Source organism: Mustela nigripes, chromosome 7 (assembly GCF_022355385.1).
Source record: "Mustela nigripes isolate SB6536 chromosome 7, MUSNIG.SB6536, whole genome shotgun sequence".
Classification (NCBI taxonomy): Eukaryota; Metazoa; Chordata; class Mammalia; order Carnivora; family Mustelidae; genus Mustela; species Mustela nigripes.
Window position 1 is genome coordinate 106,651,538 of NC_081563.1, and position 12,388 is coordinate 106,663,925.

At 36.7% G+C, this 12,388-nt stretch overlaps 1 protein-coding gene across 3 annotated transcripts in view; it reads right to left on the reverse strand.

Moving 5' to 3' along the window:
• The window catches only part of PLCB1 (phospholipase C beta 1), a 679,879-nt gene that overhangs the window by 203,572 nt on the left and 463,919 nt on the right, over positions 1 to 12,388 (reverse strand). For all 3 annotated transcript variants that reach the window (XM_059406554.1, XM_059406556.1, XM_059406555.1), the window contains exons 8-9: positions 7,032 to 7,132; positions 5,588 to 5,754 (exon numbers count right to left, since the gene is read on the reverse strand). In XM_059406554.1, coding sequence (XP_059262537.1) covers positions 5,588 to 5,754; positions 7,032 to 7,132 — 268 coding nt within the window. The remainder of the gene's footprint in view (positions 1 to 5,587; positions 5,755 to 7,031; positions 7,133 to 12,388) is intronic.

A 12,388-nucleotide genomic window follows, 5' to 3' on the forward strand; every position in this document is an offset into this window, starting at 1 on the left:
AAGTAGGCAGAGAGGCAGGCAGAGAGAGAGAGAGAGGAGGAAGCAGGCTCCCTGCTGAGCAGAAAGCCCGATGCGGGACTCGATCCCAGGACCCTGAGATCATGACCTGAGCCGAAGGCAGCGGCTTAACCACTGAGCCACCCAGGCGCCCCAAGGCTCCTTTGATTTAGAAGGTTTGGTTTAACTTCAGTAACTGGCCATTTGGGTCACTTGTCTTCTCTCTTCCTGCCCTTATGTTTTTATATTTCACCAATAAAGAGTGAGCCCATGGAACACTAGGCATACCGGCATGCTCCCTTTCACTCTCTTTCTCTCCCTACAAGTGACCGCCATGTGTGGTCCCAGATGCACTGAGTAGTTTCCAGGTCTTATAAATAATAAGCATCTTGGGACGCCTGGGTGGCTCAGTTGGTTAAGCCTCTGCCTTCAGCTCAGGTCATGATCTCAGAGTCCCACATCGGGCTTTCTGCTCAGCAGGGAGCCTGCTTCCTCCTCTCTCTCTGCCTGCCTCTCTGCCTGCTTGTGATCTCTTTCTCTCTCTCTCTATGTCAAATAAAGAAATAAAAAATCTTAAACTATATATATAAAAAAATAATGATAAGCACCTTTTCCTCTCCAAGTTACATGGTGGTTGTTGATGAAGGGCATCCTACAGTCATAATAAGAACCATAAGAGTCAGTATAACAACATTGGTTATTTTTTTTTAAGGCTTTTTATTTTTTATTTTTTTGACACACAGACAGAGAGATAACAAGTAGGCAGAGAGACAGGCTGAGAGAGAGAGGGCGAAGCAGGCTCCCCGCCGAGCAGAGAGCCTGATGCGGGGCTTGATCCCAGGACCCTGAGATTGTAACCTGAGCAGAGGCTTAACCCACTGAGCCACCCAGGTGCCCCGACAACACTGGTTTTTGAAGCTGAGACCAACACAAAACACTCCTTGACTTTTTGCTCATATGCACCAACAATAAATTTCTTTCTGTGCTGCAGTTAAGTTTCTGTCATTTTTCTACTGTAGGAGTTCCACCTAATACGACAGGTTGGAAGAGTGTCAAGCCCCGGATTGCCTCTAGAACACTCTGGGTGCATCTTGCCATTGACAAAAATGACATAATATGGTTCAATTGTGTAAGTATTTAAAATAAGTATCTGGTACTGATGTTACTATTAGCGTAGGTCTGTTTAAAGCAAAAATGCTTGCTCTACCTCAACTTCTATTTGCTTTGTTTAAAACCAAATCAATTTGCTACTGTATTTTGAGTTCATTTTAATTATTTAACTATTAATTCAGGCAGTACCGATCAAATACTAAAAGAGATGATATGGTTTCATCTTGACGATTTAATTGCAATAAACAAGGGAACTTTTGTACAAAGTATTATAAAATTTGAAGAGAAAGAACTGATTTAAAAAAGGAATGTAGCTAGAAACATCTGTTAATATCATAATCTGTTATATTAATTCAATTGCTTAACAAATACTCCTAAACACCTGCTCTTCACAGAAAAACAAAAATGTGATCAGACTCAATGTTTTCTCTGGGTTTGGTTTATTAAAATGAATTTTGGCCTTCCTTTACAGACATAACAGTTCAATGTAATCTGTGGTCTGTTACCTGGGATATCAATTTCTTCTTTTCATGCTAATTTTACTCATTGCCATCCTTCTGAAAGGTGTAAGTGAGTAAAGAAACCAAACAAACTCCCTTTGGGAGACATTCAGGACCCTTTGGAAGAGGCTGGGGTCATTGTGTATTCCTGTGTTAAACATGGTTTAGTATTACGCATTTTGTTCCAGTGCAAACAACACAACGGATCAAGGCATTTTGCAATGTGTGATTTTTCAATCATAAAAATTAACGAAACTCCCTTGAGAACAGTATTTTCTGCAAGAAGTTCAAATTTTTCTTTGTGGAGCCCGAACATATGCACATTTGGCCTTACACTGTTCAGAAACCCTGTGATTGTTTATCACCAATACAGGCGTCTTCAAAAACAAGAATTCCAGCATGGAAATGGGGCCAACCTGCCAATGACAGCAGGCCCGCAAGGCATCAAAGTCTATTATTCCTTCTGTTTTTTCATTTCACAAATCTATGTTTAGTCGACTAACCTATGGTCAGTTTAAGCATTTTGATGTTTGGCCATATTGAAAAATTTTCACTTAATTTTAGATTACCTCCTATGTAAAAATTATGTGCAGTGCATATGAAAACTAAACATTAGCATATGGCAACTTTGTGTAAAGTTTGTTTGTTTAACACCTACTTTAAAAACATAAGTTTCTTCATATCAGAGAATATAGTTATATTGTTACATATATACATTATGGATGCATCTTAGTCTTAGCAGTATATAACAAATATAGGCAATATGGAAGTATCTTTTTCAGAAAACTGAAATTGAATTCGTGGGTCAATATAACCAATGCTTATGCACATTTGAGGAAATAGTCAAAATGAAAGTAGCAGAAAAATTATAATGTAATATACTGATTTTCATCTTCTAATTTATTCTGAGTATATTTCTTATTATAAGTATAATACAATGTAAGTATACAATGTAAGTATATTATGTTGTAATATACTTATTATATGCTACTAATATCCTACTTATTTTCTTTTGTGTTTATTCATCAAAAAGTATTAACTAGTTGACTGAAAGTTAAAAATTCTTTTCTCAAAGATCATCTTAGTATGAATATTAGATAAGTCATTTGACCTCAAATTTTAGTTTGCTTCTCTTTACAAAATAATAATGTACATTTTGAAAGATATATAATGGGACACCTGGGTGGCTCAGGGGGTTAAGCCTTTGCCTTCTGCTCGGTCATGACCTCAGGGTCCTGGGCTCAAGCCCCACATTGGGCTCTCTGTTCAGCAGGGAGCCTGCTTCCCCCTCTCTCTCTGCCTACTTGTGATCTCTCTGTCTCTCTGTCAAATAAATAAATAAAATCTTAAAAAAATTTTTTTTTAAATGAAAGTCATGTAATGAATGAAAACTAATTTCCTTGTAAATCTGTATGTCATCATATTGAAAGTAAACCATACTTTCTTAAATTCCACTTTGTTTGATTTTACTTGTAGCTATGTTATAAATAAGAAGATATGAAAGAGAGTTTTTGGGGGCGCCTGGGTGGCTCAGTGGGTTAAGCCGCTGCCTTCGGCTCAGGTCATGATCCCAGGGTTCTGGGATCGAGTCTCGCATCGGGCTCTCTGCTCAGCGGGGAGCCTGCTTCCTCCTCTCTCTCTGCCTGCCTCTCTGCCTGCTTGTGATTTCTCTCTCTGTCAAATAAATAAATAAAATCTTTAAAAAAAAAATGAAAGAGAGTTTTTGGAAAAATCCTAAAGTCAAATATCAAATGTGAAAAGCAAAACCAAATTTAAAAATTGATTTTCCTCTTTGTATAAAAATATTATTAAAACTCATAATTACTAGCAAATTGAGCTTTTAACTCAGCAATTTCTTAGTCCTACAAAGAAAGATTTCAAAATCGTTCTCCTTTTGACAATGAAACAACACAACACAATAAAACAATTTTCTCAAATATCTGTGCTCACATAAACAGACCCAAAGCAGCAAACAAAATGACGCTCGTGTTTATTTTCTTTTAAGAGTTTTTGAGTTAAGAAATGAAATCTGTGATTTAAAAAAAAAAAAAAAAAAAAATCACACCAGGGCTGACATGGAGGCTTATCATCAGTTTCATATTAAGTTGTGGAAAAACAAACGAAACTGTTATTTTAAATGTACCTGAAATTTGTGTGCCTGCTGTAATTATGAAATTCATACCTAGTGCATCTCTATGATAGCACCAAATAAACTCGCAAATGCTAAGAGATATCATCTTAATTTTCCATTAGAGTCAACATGGGTTCGCCAGGGTTATAGAATGTTACAATAATCTGTCACAGATTTCTCTCTTTGTATCCTCTACTTCCTGCATTTGATCAGAGAATGGCGGATGGAGGCATCATACGCTGGCTGAGGAATGGATTGTTCATAGTGTGGCGTGAGAAGGGGAGGAAGCGGCAAAGTTTAGGCTCTGAAGTGCCTCACTGGTTTCACAAAAGCTATTTGTTTCCTTTGTGCCATGGGCTGTTTCCGGAGGTCTTGTTGGATTTGTTATATCATCGTGTTAGTTACATTTGGTGAAGTTCAGATTTCAAGTTGTGCCAGTGAAATCTGCAAGGAGTTACTGCCTGCATAACACTAAGGAGAAATGCCACCTGGCTGGGGATGGAAGGGTATCAGGATAGGTAGGTTCAAGGGGGTGTGAGCCTAGTGATGCCAACATACACCGATGAGTCATCCGTTTCCTTTGACGGGCCTCACCTCCATGGCAGGGATAAGGATGATGATGACAGCAAAGGCAAAGTGCTTGACCATGAAAATGAACAAAAGCCAAAAAAATTTCATCTGTGAGTTCCCAACTAAAAGCATGTAGGATAAAGTTAATGGTAATATTTTACTTTTATACTTAATACATTCATTTTTGTTTTCATTTAGAGGACTAATTCCAGAATAAATACAATGGGTTAAAAGGCATTTTAATCTACTTTTATGATAACCATCCTTATTAATGACGAAGAGCTTGCTAGAATTATTTCTGTTACTTATGACCTGCCTTCATATTAACATGCAATTTATCTTTCTTAATAATTGCTTAATTGCATTTTATTTTCCTCCCTGTGGAATATCTAAGCAATTTATAATAACAGTGATAACACGCTAGTTTTCTCAATGAAGATATATCAGTCCAGGTGAGACGTGGTCTTAGTGGTAAAAGGAAGCTAAAGAGCTGATTCAGGGATGTGATGCCACGTGTAAATGGAAACTTGCAGCAAGTAAATCATTATGATCTTATTTTGGCAATTTATTTCTCCAGAATCAAAAAAACATGAATTTCTTAACTTCCAGGAAACCGAGAACTGTCTTTCCGATATTGATTTTTAGACTAATGATTTTTTTCTACAAACACTGACTTTTTTTACATATAAAAAGCCAAATTTTACATTTTCCTAAGTGAAGAAATTCATCAGTAGTGTAAACTGGAATAAAATAAGGGTTAGCTTTAGAGATTTAGGTTTCGTTTTAGAGATTTAGAGAAAGCTATGGGTCATTTTACAGAACTTGTAGAAACAGAGCCAAAAAGGCAACCTTTAAATGTTTCTTTTTTTAGAGAGAGCGAGAGAATCTACCAGCATGGAGCCCAACATGGGGCTCAATCCCACAATCCTGAGTTCATGAGCCAAAATCGAGTCAGATGCTTAACCGACTGAGTCACCCAGGTGCCCCCTGAAAAGGCAACATTTAAGATTTCCTGTATGAGAAATATGCATTCAGTTACTGGGTAAATTTAAGACAAAATGAATGATTAGACATTTAAAAAATATGTTACATGCATATATATACATAACAACAACAACAGCAAAAATCACATGCCTAAATCTAATTGAACCACTAGTGACTTAAGACAGAAAGGAAAGCAGGCATACAAATGTGGGAAACAGATCTAACCAATAGGGGGGTGACCCATTCTCAATTAGAAACCCCAGCTTCCCTACAGTGTGGGGCAAAGTGGACTGACCTTTTTTGGCGAGACTATTGTTGGGTTCATACTTCTCAATCAATACTTGGACTTGTTCTTGCTTTAAAGGTGGGTAAAGTATTTCATTTAGCCGGGGATCTCGCTGCTTAAGGTTGATAAAGTCCATCATCTGATCAACAGTAAGGTATGGTTTGCTTTTGGCACCACTAAAACCAATTAAAAACCAGAAATTAGAATACTGGTCCACCAAATGTCATTCATATATTTGCACTTAACTATAGGGAAACAAAATCCTCCCACCCCTGGTAAGCTATCTGGACATTCCCATCTGACCTGGAAAACGTGTGTTTCATCATCACAATTGCTGCATTCTATGGGGTGCAAATATCTTTTGCAATCCCTGCCACTAAATCTCAATGCCCTTGAAGTATACCAGATGCGTAAGAGAATCCACAGTAGCGCATCTTCTGTGTAAAGCTGCACCACTCTCAACTGAACACAGCACATATGGGTTGTTTTTTGGATTATGACATTAACCTTCTGGTTTAGTCATCAAATTCCCACATCCTACCTCATCATTTAGAGATCTATTTATTACTCACTACTTTAAAAAAAAAAGTAAACAACCTGGGTACATTTTTATTTTCATTAAGTTATGCATCAGCAAAAATCTGTAAGTCTTCAACATAGTGTGATTCAATTTCCCATTTCAACCCTGTTGACAACCCAAAGCCAAGTTCAATGGTACAATTATGACTGATGCTCAAAACATCATTGATAGCAATGAACATCACAAAGTGAGTATATCCAGTGTCATTCTTAGCACTGTTGGCCTGTCTTCCACGTTAAAAAAAAAAAAAAATCCTTATTTTGTTGATCTATTTTGGTTGATTTTCTGTCACCCTGTGGATTTCAGTGAACTAGGAAAGGTGAATGGCTACTGCCCTGCATTTACCCTGGCGTTTTGGCTTGTTTCTTTTCTTTTTTCATTTTTTTCTTTTCTTTCTTTCTTTCTTTCTTTCTTTTTTTTTTTTTTTTTTAAAGAATGGCTATATATTTTCTAAAATAAAAACAAATGACTTTCCTCTGGGAGGGTGCTTAGCAATCCAGAGTTCTCATTTCACTAATGTGTGTCCAAGACGTAACCTGACTGGTTTCCAGGTCAGAGATCTTCCTGCATCACGTGTCTCCACTGAGCCAAGATGCTCTATTCTAGCTGTAATCTTCAAACTATGCAAAGTCCCCCACGGATACTAAAACACCAATACCCAGCAACAGATCATGGCGAACATCCACTCATTAAAAGCAGTGGTTGGCCCTCTGGGGTAGGAATGTTGATTGTCTCCAACAAATTACACAGAAGCATTGTTGTCATACACAGTGCCCGAAGAGTTCTCTCATCTCCCTCCATTGCTTAATACATTCTGCCCAAGCCACCCCAAGCTGAAAAAAAGTGGGTTTGAATGCTGTGTTGTTCTCTTACAATTCAGAAAAGATGTTATCAATTTCAGGTCGAGGGCAAAGGTTGTTCAGGAAAACTCTGTATACTTCTGGAGTGAAATCTTCTTGAGGTATTGAATCGTTCTGGGAAATAAAGCAACAGGGTCAGTGAAATGTCTTATTCTTTCCCTATCCTACCCCCTACCCTCTTTTGAAGTCTCTCTCTCCCTTCCTCTTTCTCCAGGAGCCCAGGGTAAACATTCAGAAAACATCTATGAGGCCAGCTGTAGAGTTCATTTGGACACTTGCTTTGAAGAATCAAATGTCATCCTTTCTGTTGCTTGGTCACTATAATTTAAACTTCAGTTTTCTGCATCTCAAGGGATGTTAACACAATTTTTAAAGTACATTTACTAAGTAAGTTAGACCTAGCAAAACCAGAGTCTGTACTGCAGATTTTTGTTAGGTTGCTTTTTTCTTTTTTAGTTTCAATCTTTTAAAAAATTGTTATAAAATATACACACCATAAAAATGACTATTTTAACCATTTTTAAGTGTACAGTGGCATGAAGCATATTCACATTGTTTATAGGCTATTTAGAAGATGTTTGAATAATTTTTTTAAGGGCAAAGAACCTGGAAACAGACATTTTCAAAATGAAAACATAAATTCCAATTTTGTATCTTTTTTATTTTCAAAGAATGTTCCTTCTGGTTTAAGTAACCTGATAAATTATAGAACAGTTTTTGTAAGTAGGAGAGCACTAGTCATTATTTCTCACTGATTCCTCTTGGTCTTACTGTTTGGGAAGCAAGTCATTGATATAAAAAGTCATTTCTGGACTTATATTTTTGTTTAGTTGGGCTGCCATGGAAACCGGAAGCATGTATTCAAAACTTATTCAAGGTTAACAGGAAAGACATTCTTCAGACGGTTTTCTTATTTCAGGTATGTGTTTATATAATTATTTTTATGTTCAAGCCCTTAAACGAAGAAAAAAAAAAAAAAACAAAATCCCTTCCTTTTACCAAGTGCATATGTTTTGAAATGTACTTTTATAGAAGCACCTAAATTTGTTCTCTGAAATTGTACCCTGCCTGCTAACAGATAAGAGAAGTTAGCTCACCACTTGGCAAACAGCAGGAGTCTCATATTTGTGGAATGAATGAATAAAATAATATTTCCTTTACTAAATCCATTTATAGAGCTGGAAAAAAGTCTACTTTGCAAAACAGAATTTTGAGATAACCAAACAACACGTGTAGCAGTATGCACAGCGAGGTCTATTATCAGTGGTCCAACGCAGGATTGATATACTTGGGTCTTACTGAACTTTTATTTTTTTCTCTCTTCTTCTGTTAGCTTAAAACCTCTTCCTCCTGCCCTGGGTATTGTCTTTCTTTCTGGGCTACCACTACATTTCATTGGTGTGGTATTTCAACACTCTACCTATATTGTGCTCCAAGCTGTATGGCTCTGTTTCTTAGTAAAATGCAGAACTACACAAGCTAGGACTTGTGTGTTGCTTGTTAATTGCTAGATTTCCTGTGTGACACATAATACGTCCACAATAAATATTTACTAAGTATATAAATGTACATTATGAGAAAGATAGAAATTGATAGAACAGAATTCCCATGGGATATCAGATTCAACTGAAGTCATTTATATAAGATTCCATACATATAATTTCATAGAACAGTATGCTTTCCTGAAACTCTAGCCATTGTTTATTTGCCAGCTGTGGATTATGACTTTTTATTAAGGAGGAAAAATTAACGAGATAATCTAAATAAACACGATATTATTTTCATTGCCAGTTAGATGTTAGCACATAGAAAAGAAACCACTTCAATACAGCTGACTTTGTCTCTTTTTCTTTGTCTCACTTGACGGATGAGGATACCCAAAAGCTTTTAAGGTTGATGTAGGAAAACAGAAGAAATATTTTTGGAGACATGAGTTAAAATGAGTATCACTGAAAGCTGAACTGAAAGGGTTTGATGAGGTATCTGTGAAAAAGCTATTGACAAGTCCTAATTCCTTACATCTTAAACAAGGCTGAAATTCACAAATTTCATTTACATATTTTCTTTTCCTGGATCTCATGATTTGGTGAAATGGATGGAACAGAGTCATTGTGTCCTATCTGAGCAGGAGGAAGCCCTCAATCCAGCATTCTAAAGATCATACCCAGTGTTCATTCTTCTCTAATCCTGCCTGACCACACTAACTAAAGGTGGCATATTCTTCTTTTGTGTTCACAATTCACATTTATATATTTTTATTACAGAATCTATCATACAGTTTTCCCCATATTTTTTATATTTCTGATTTTCTCCTAGACTATGAGTTTTTGAGTGAAATCACTAACTTTCCTTTAATTCCTTTGTGTCCCAAATATGCCACCAGGCATAATAGTTACCCAATTAATGTCTGCTGGCAAACCCAGGACATAGGACCCAACCTTAGGTCTTTTGCTTGTAGTCTAAGACTTGGCTCACCTCATCATGCTTCCAATACAAAACAGATCATCAGTGATTACTTGTTGCTATTGTTATAAGAAATTTTTGGAGGGATAATTAAGAAGGGCAATACAGTCTTATTCAGGCCCATTTATTCCAGAAATTGTGAGGTATTGGTAAACTTTAAAAATGATGTTCCTTCAATTCCATGCTTAGATACAAAGAATCCCAAAAGGGAAAAGATTCTTTTGAAATTTGATGGCAGTACTGATGGCATGTGTATTTCCAGATTCCATAGATCTAGTTATGACATATCCACATGTTAAATTAAAAATAAGAAAGGGTGGGGCACCTGGGTGGCCCAGTGGTTAAAGCCTCTGCCTTCGGCTCAGGTCATGAACCCGGGGTCCTGGGATCGAGCTTAGCAATGGGCTCTCTGCTCAGTGGGGAGCCTGCTTCCCCCTCTCTCTGCCTGCCTCTCTGCCTACTTGTGATTTCTGTCTCTCAAATAAATAAATAAAATCTTTAAAAAAATAAGAAAGAGGGGAAAAAGCCCCCCACATATATGCAAATGAAAAAAATCCTCAGAGGAAAAGAATATTTAATGAGCATTTACTCCACACATATGGAGCTTAGGTTTTTGTTTGATCCCATGTCACCTCTAGGTAGTTGTGACCCTTTTCAGATTCAAACAATAGGGACATGGCTGCTTACAAAACCTGTCTAAAGTCCCAAGTGTGTGTGTGTGTGTGTGTGTGTGTGTGTGTGTGTGTGTATGGAGCTCCTATGGCTTTGAATGCAGGTTGTTTGATTCCATAACTCACACTGTAATCCAACAAACTAAGTGTTCACATCAACTTATTCTCAATATTTTTGTTCTAAAGCTGTAAGGCAAAAGTTGAGTTAACCATAGAGTACATGATATAATTACAAGTAAATTACTATAATAACGCAAATTCATAGTGTGGTTTAAAGATAGAATTTTGATATTAGTTATTTTAAAAGTCACAACTACATAAATGATTGCATTTTGGATGTATATTCTGGGTCTATGGCATAGGAGAAAGGCAACATATTACAGCTTTCCTGGGAAAAGTTTATGTACATTTGGTTTATTGTATTCTTCAGTAAAATTTATGGTACTCTGTTTTTTAAGACGTTATTTATTTGAGAGAGAGAGAGAGAGAGAGAAAGCGAGCACAAGCAGAGAGAGACAGAGGGGAGGAAGACAATTTCAAGCAGACTCTCTCCTGAGTGGAGCTTGATACAGGGATCGATCTCATGACCCTGAGTTCTTGATCTAAGCAGAAACCAAGAGTCTCACACTTAACCTACTGAGCCATCCTGGTGCCCCCTATGGTAAATCCAAAAGAATCACTACTTTCCTTGGTATTACATAATAGTTCATAATTATGGTAAGCGTTATCATTTAAAGCAAAAACACTTGACTTGAACAATGCAGGGGTTTAGGGGTGTTGACACCCTGCCACACAGTTGAAAATCCATGTGTAACTTTTGATTCCCCCCAAAACTTTACTAATACTGTTAATTGGGAGCCTTACTTATAACACTAGTAAATTAACACAGATTTTGTATGTTATATATATATATTCTATGTGGTATTCTTACAATGACATAGCCAAGAGAAAATAAAGTGTTATTAAGAAAATCATAAGGTAGAGAAAATACATTTATAATCCTGTACCGTATTTACCGAAAAAATCCATATGCAAGTGGACCTGTATGGTTTAAATCCGTGTTGTTCTGGGGTCAACAGTCCATGTATTTATTCCTATCTTGTTCATTAAAGTGCCAGTGCTATGTGATGACTATAATACAACTTGAAATGGCATGAGCTGTTTTCAAGGTCACAAGCCTGAGATCAAGGGGAATTTGGTACAAGTAAACTACTTTCAGTTCTCAGAAAGTCTGTGGGTAAAATGGTAATTTTTGGGGGGTGCCTGGGTGGCTCAGTGGGTTAAAATCTCTGCTTCAGCTCAGGTCATGATCTCATGGTCCTGGGATCGAGCCCCATGTCAGGCTCTCTGCTCAGCAGGGAGCCTGCTTCCCCCTTTCTCTGCCTGCCTCTCTGCCTACTTGTGATCTCTCTCTGTCAAATAAATAAATAAAACCTTTTAAAAATGATAATTTTTCTGAATAATATGGAAAGGTCTCCAAAGATCTCCCTGGAAAATATGTTTGGATTATTAATAGAAGGACAGTAATTGCTTTGTCTCTCTTTTTAGATACAGTGCTACTTTTTAACAATTAAGGTAACTTTGGCAAGAAACTGTAATCTCTAAAGGAGTACCCTCTAAAGGAATGTGTTATTCCAGTGGATCGTGTTGGCCAGGATACAACTTCAAGTGCATTAATTATCCCTAACAATGTGCACAAAGATAATGTTTTAAAAATCTCAACAGGATATCCACTGTGTTTCTGGTAATGTATCTATTTACAGAACACAATTCAATCTAGTATGAACGACCACTGGCTATGAAACAAGGTTCCCAGATATACAGCCCTATCTACCATTTATGTAACCTTTTCTTCTGTGGAGTGTTTAAAACACCTCTTGTCAGTGTATCCAGAATCTTTTTTGCTAATTAGTGGATTTTTTCTAGAACCGCTGTTGTGTAGATATGAAACTACAACAAGGATTTAAAATATCACTCAGTTTAGGGAAACATTTACTTCCTAGCTCTGAAATTGTCTTCAGTTTTTAGATCTTTTGAAAGCATCCTAATTCTACAAGTCCTAAGTTCTTGAAGTAAATATACTTTACTATGAATAATGATCTTTCAAGATTTCATGATGGAGGTTGATTCTGTTTTTTAAAAAATCTCCAATTTGTTTCCAGAAAATTGTCACAACATCTAATTTACTAAAGATAAATATATTTTTTTCAATTTAAATAACTCCTGTTATTTGAAT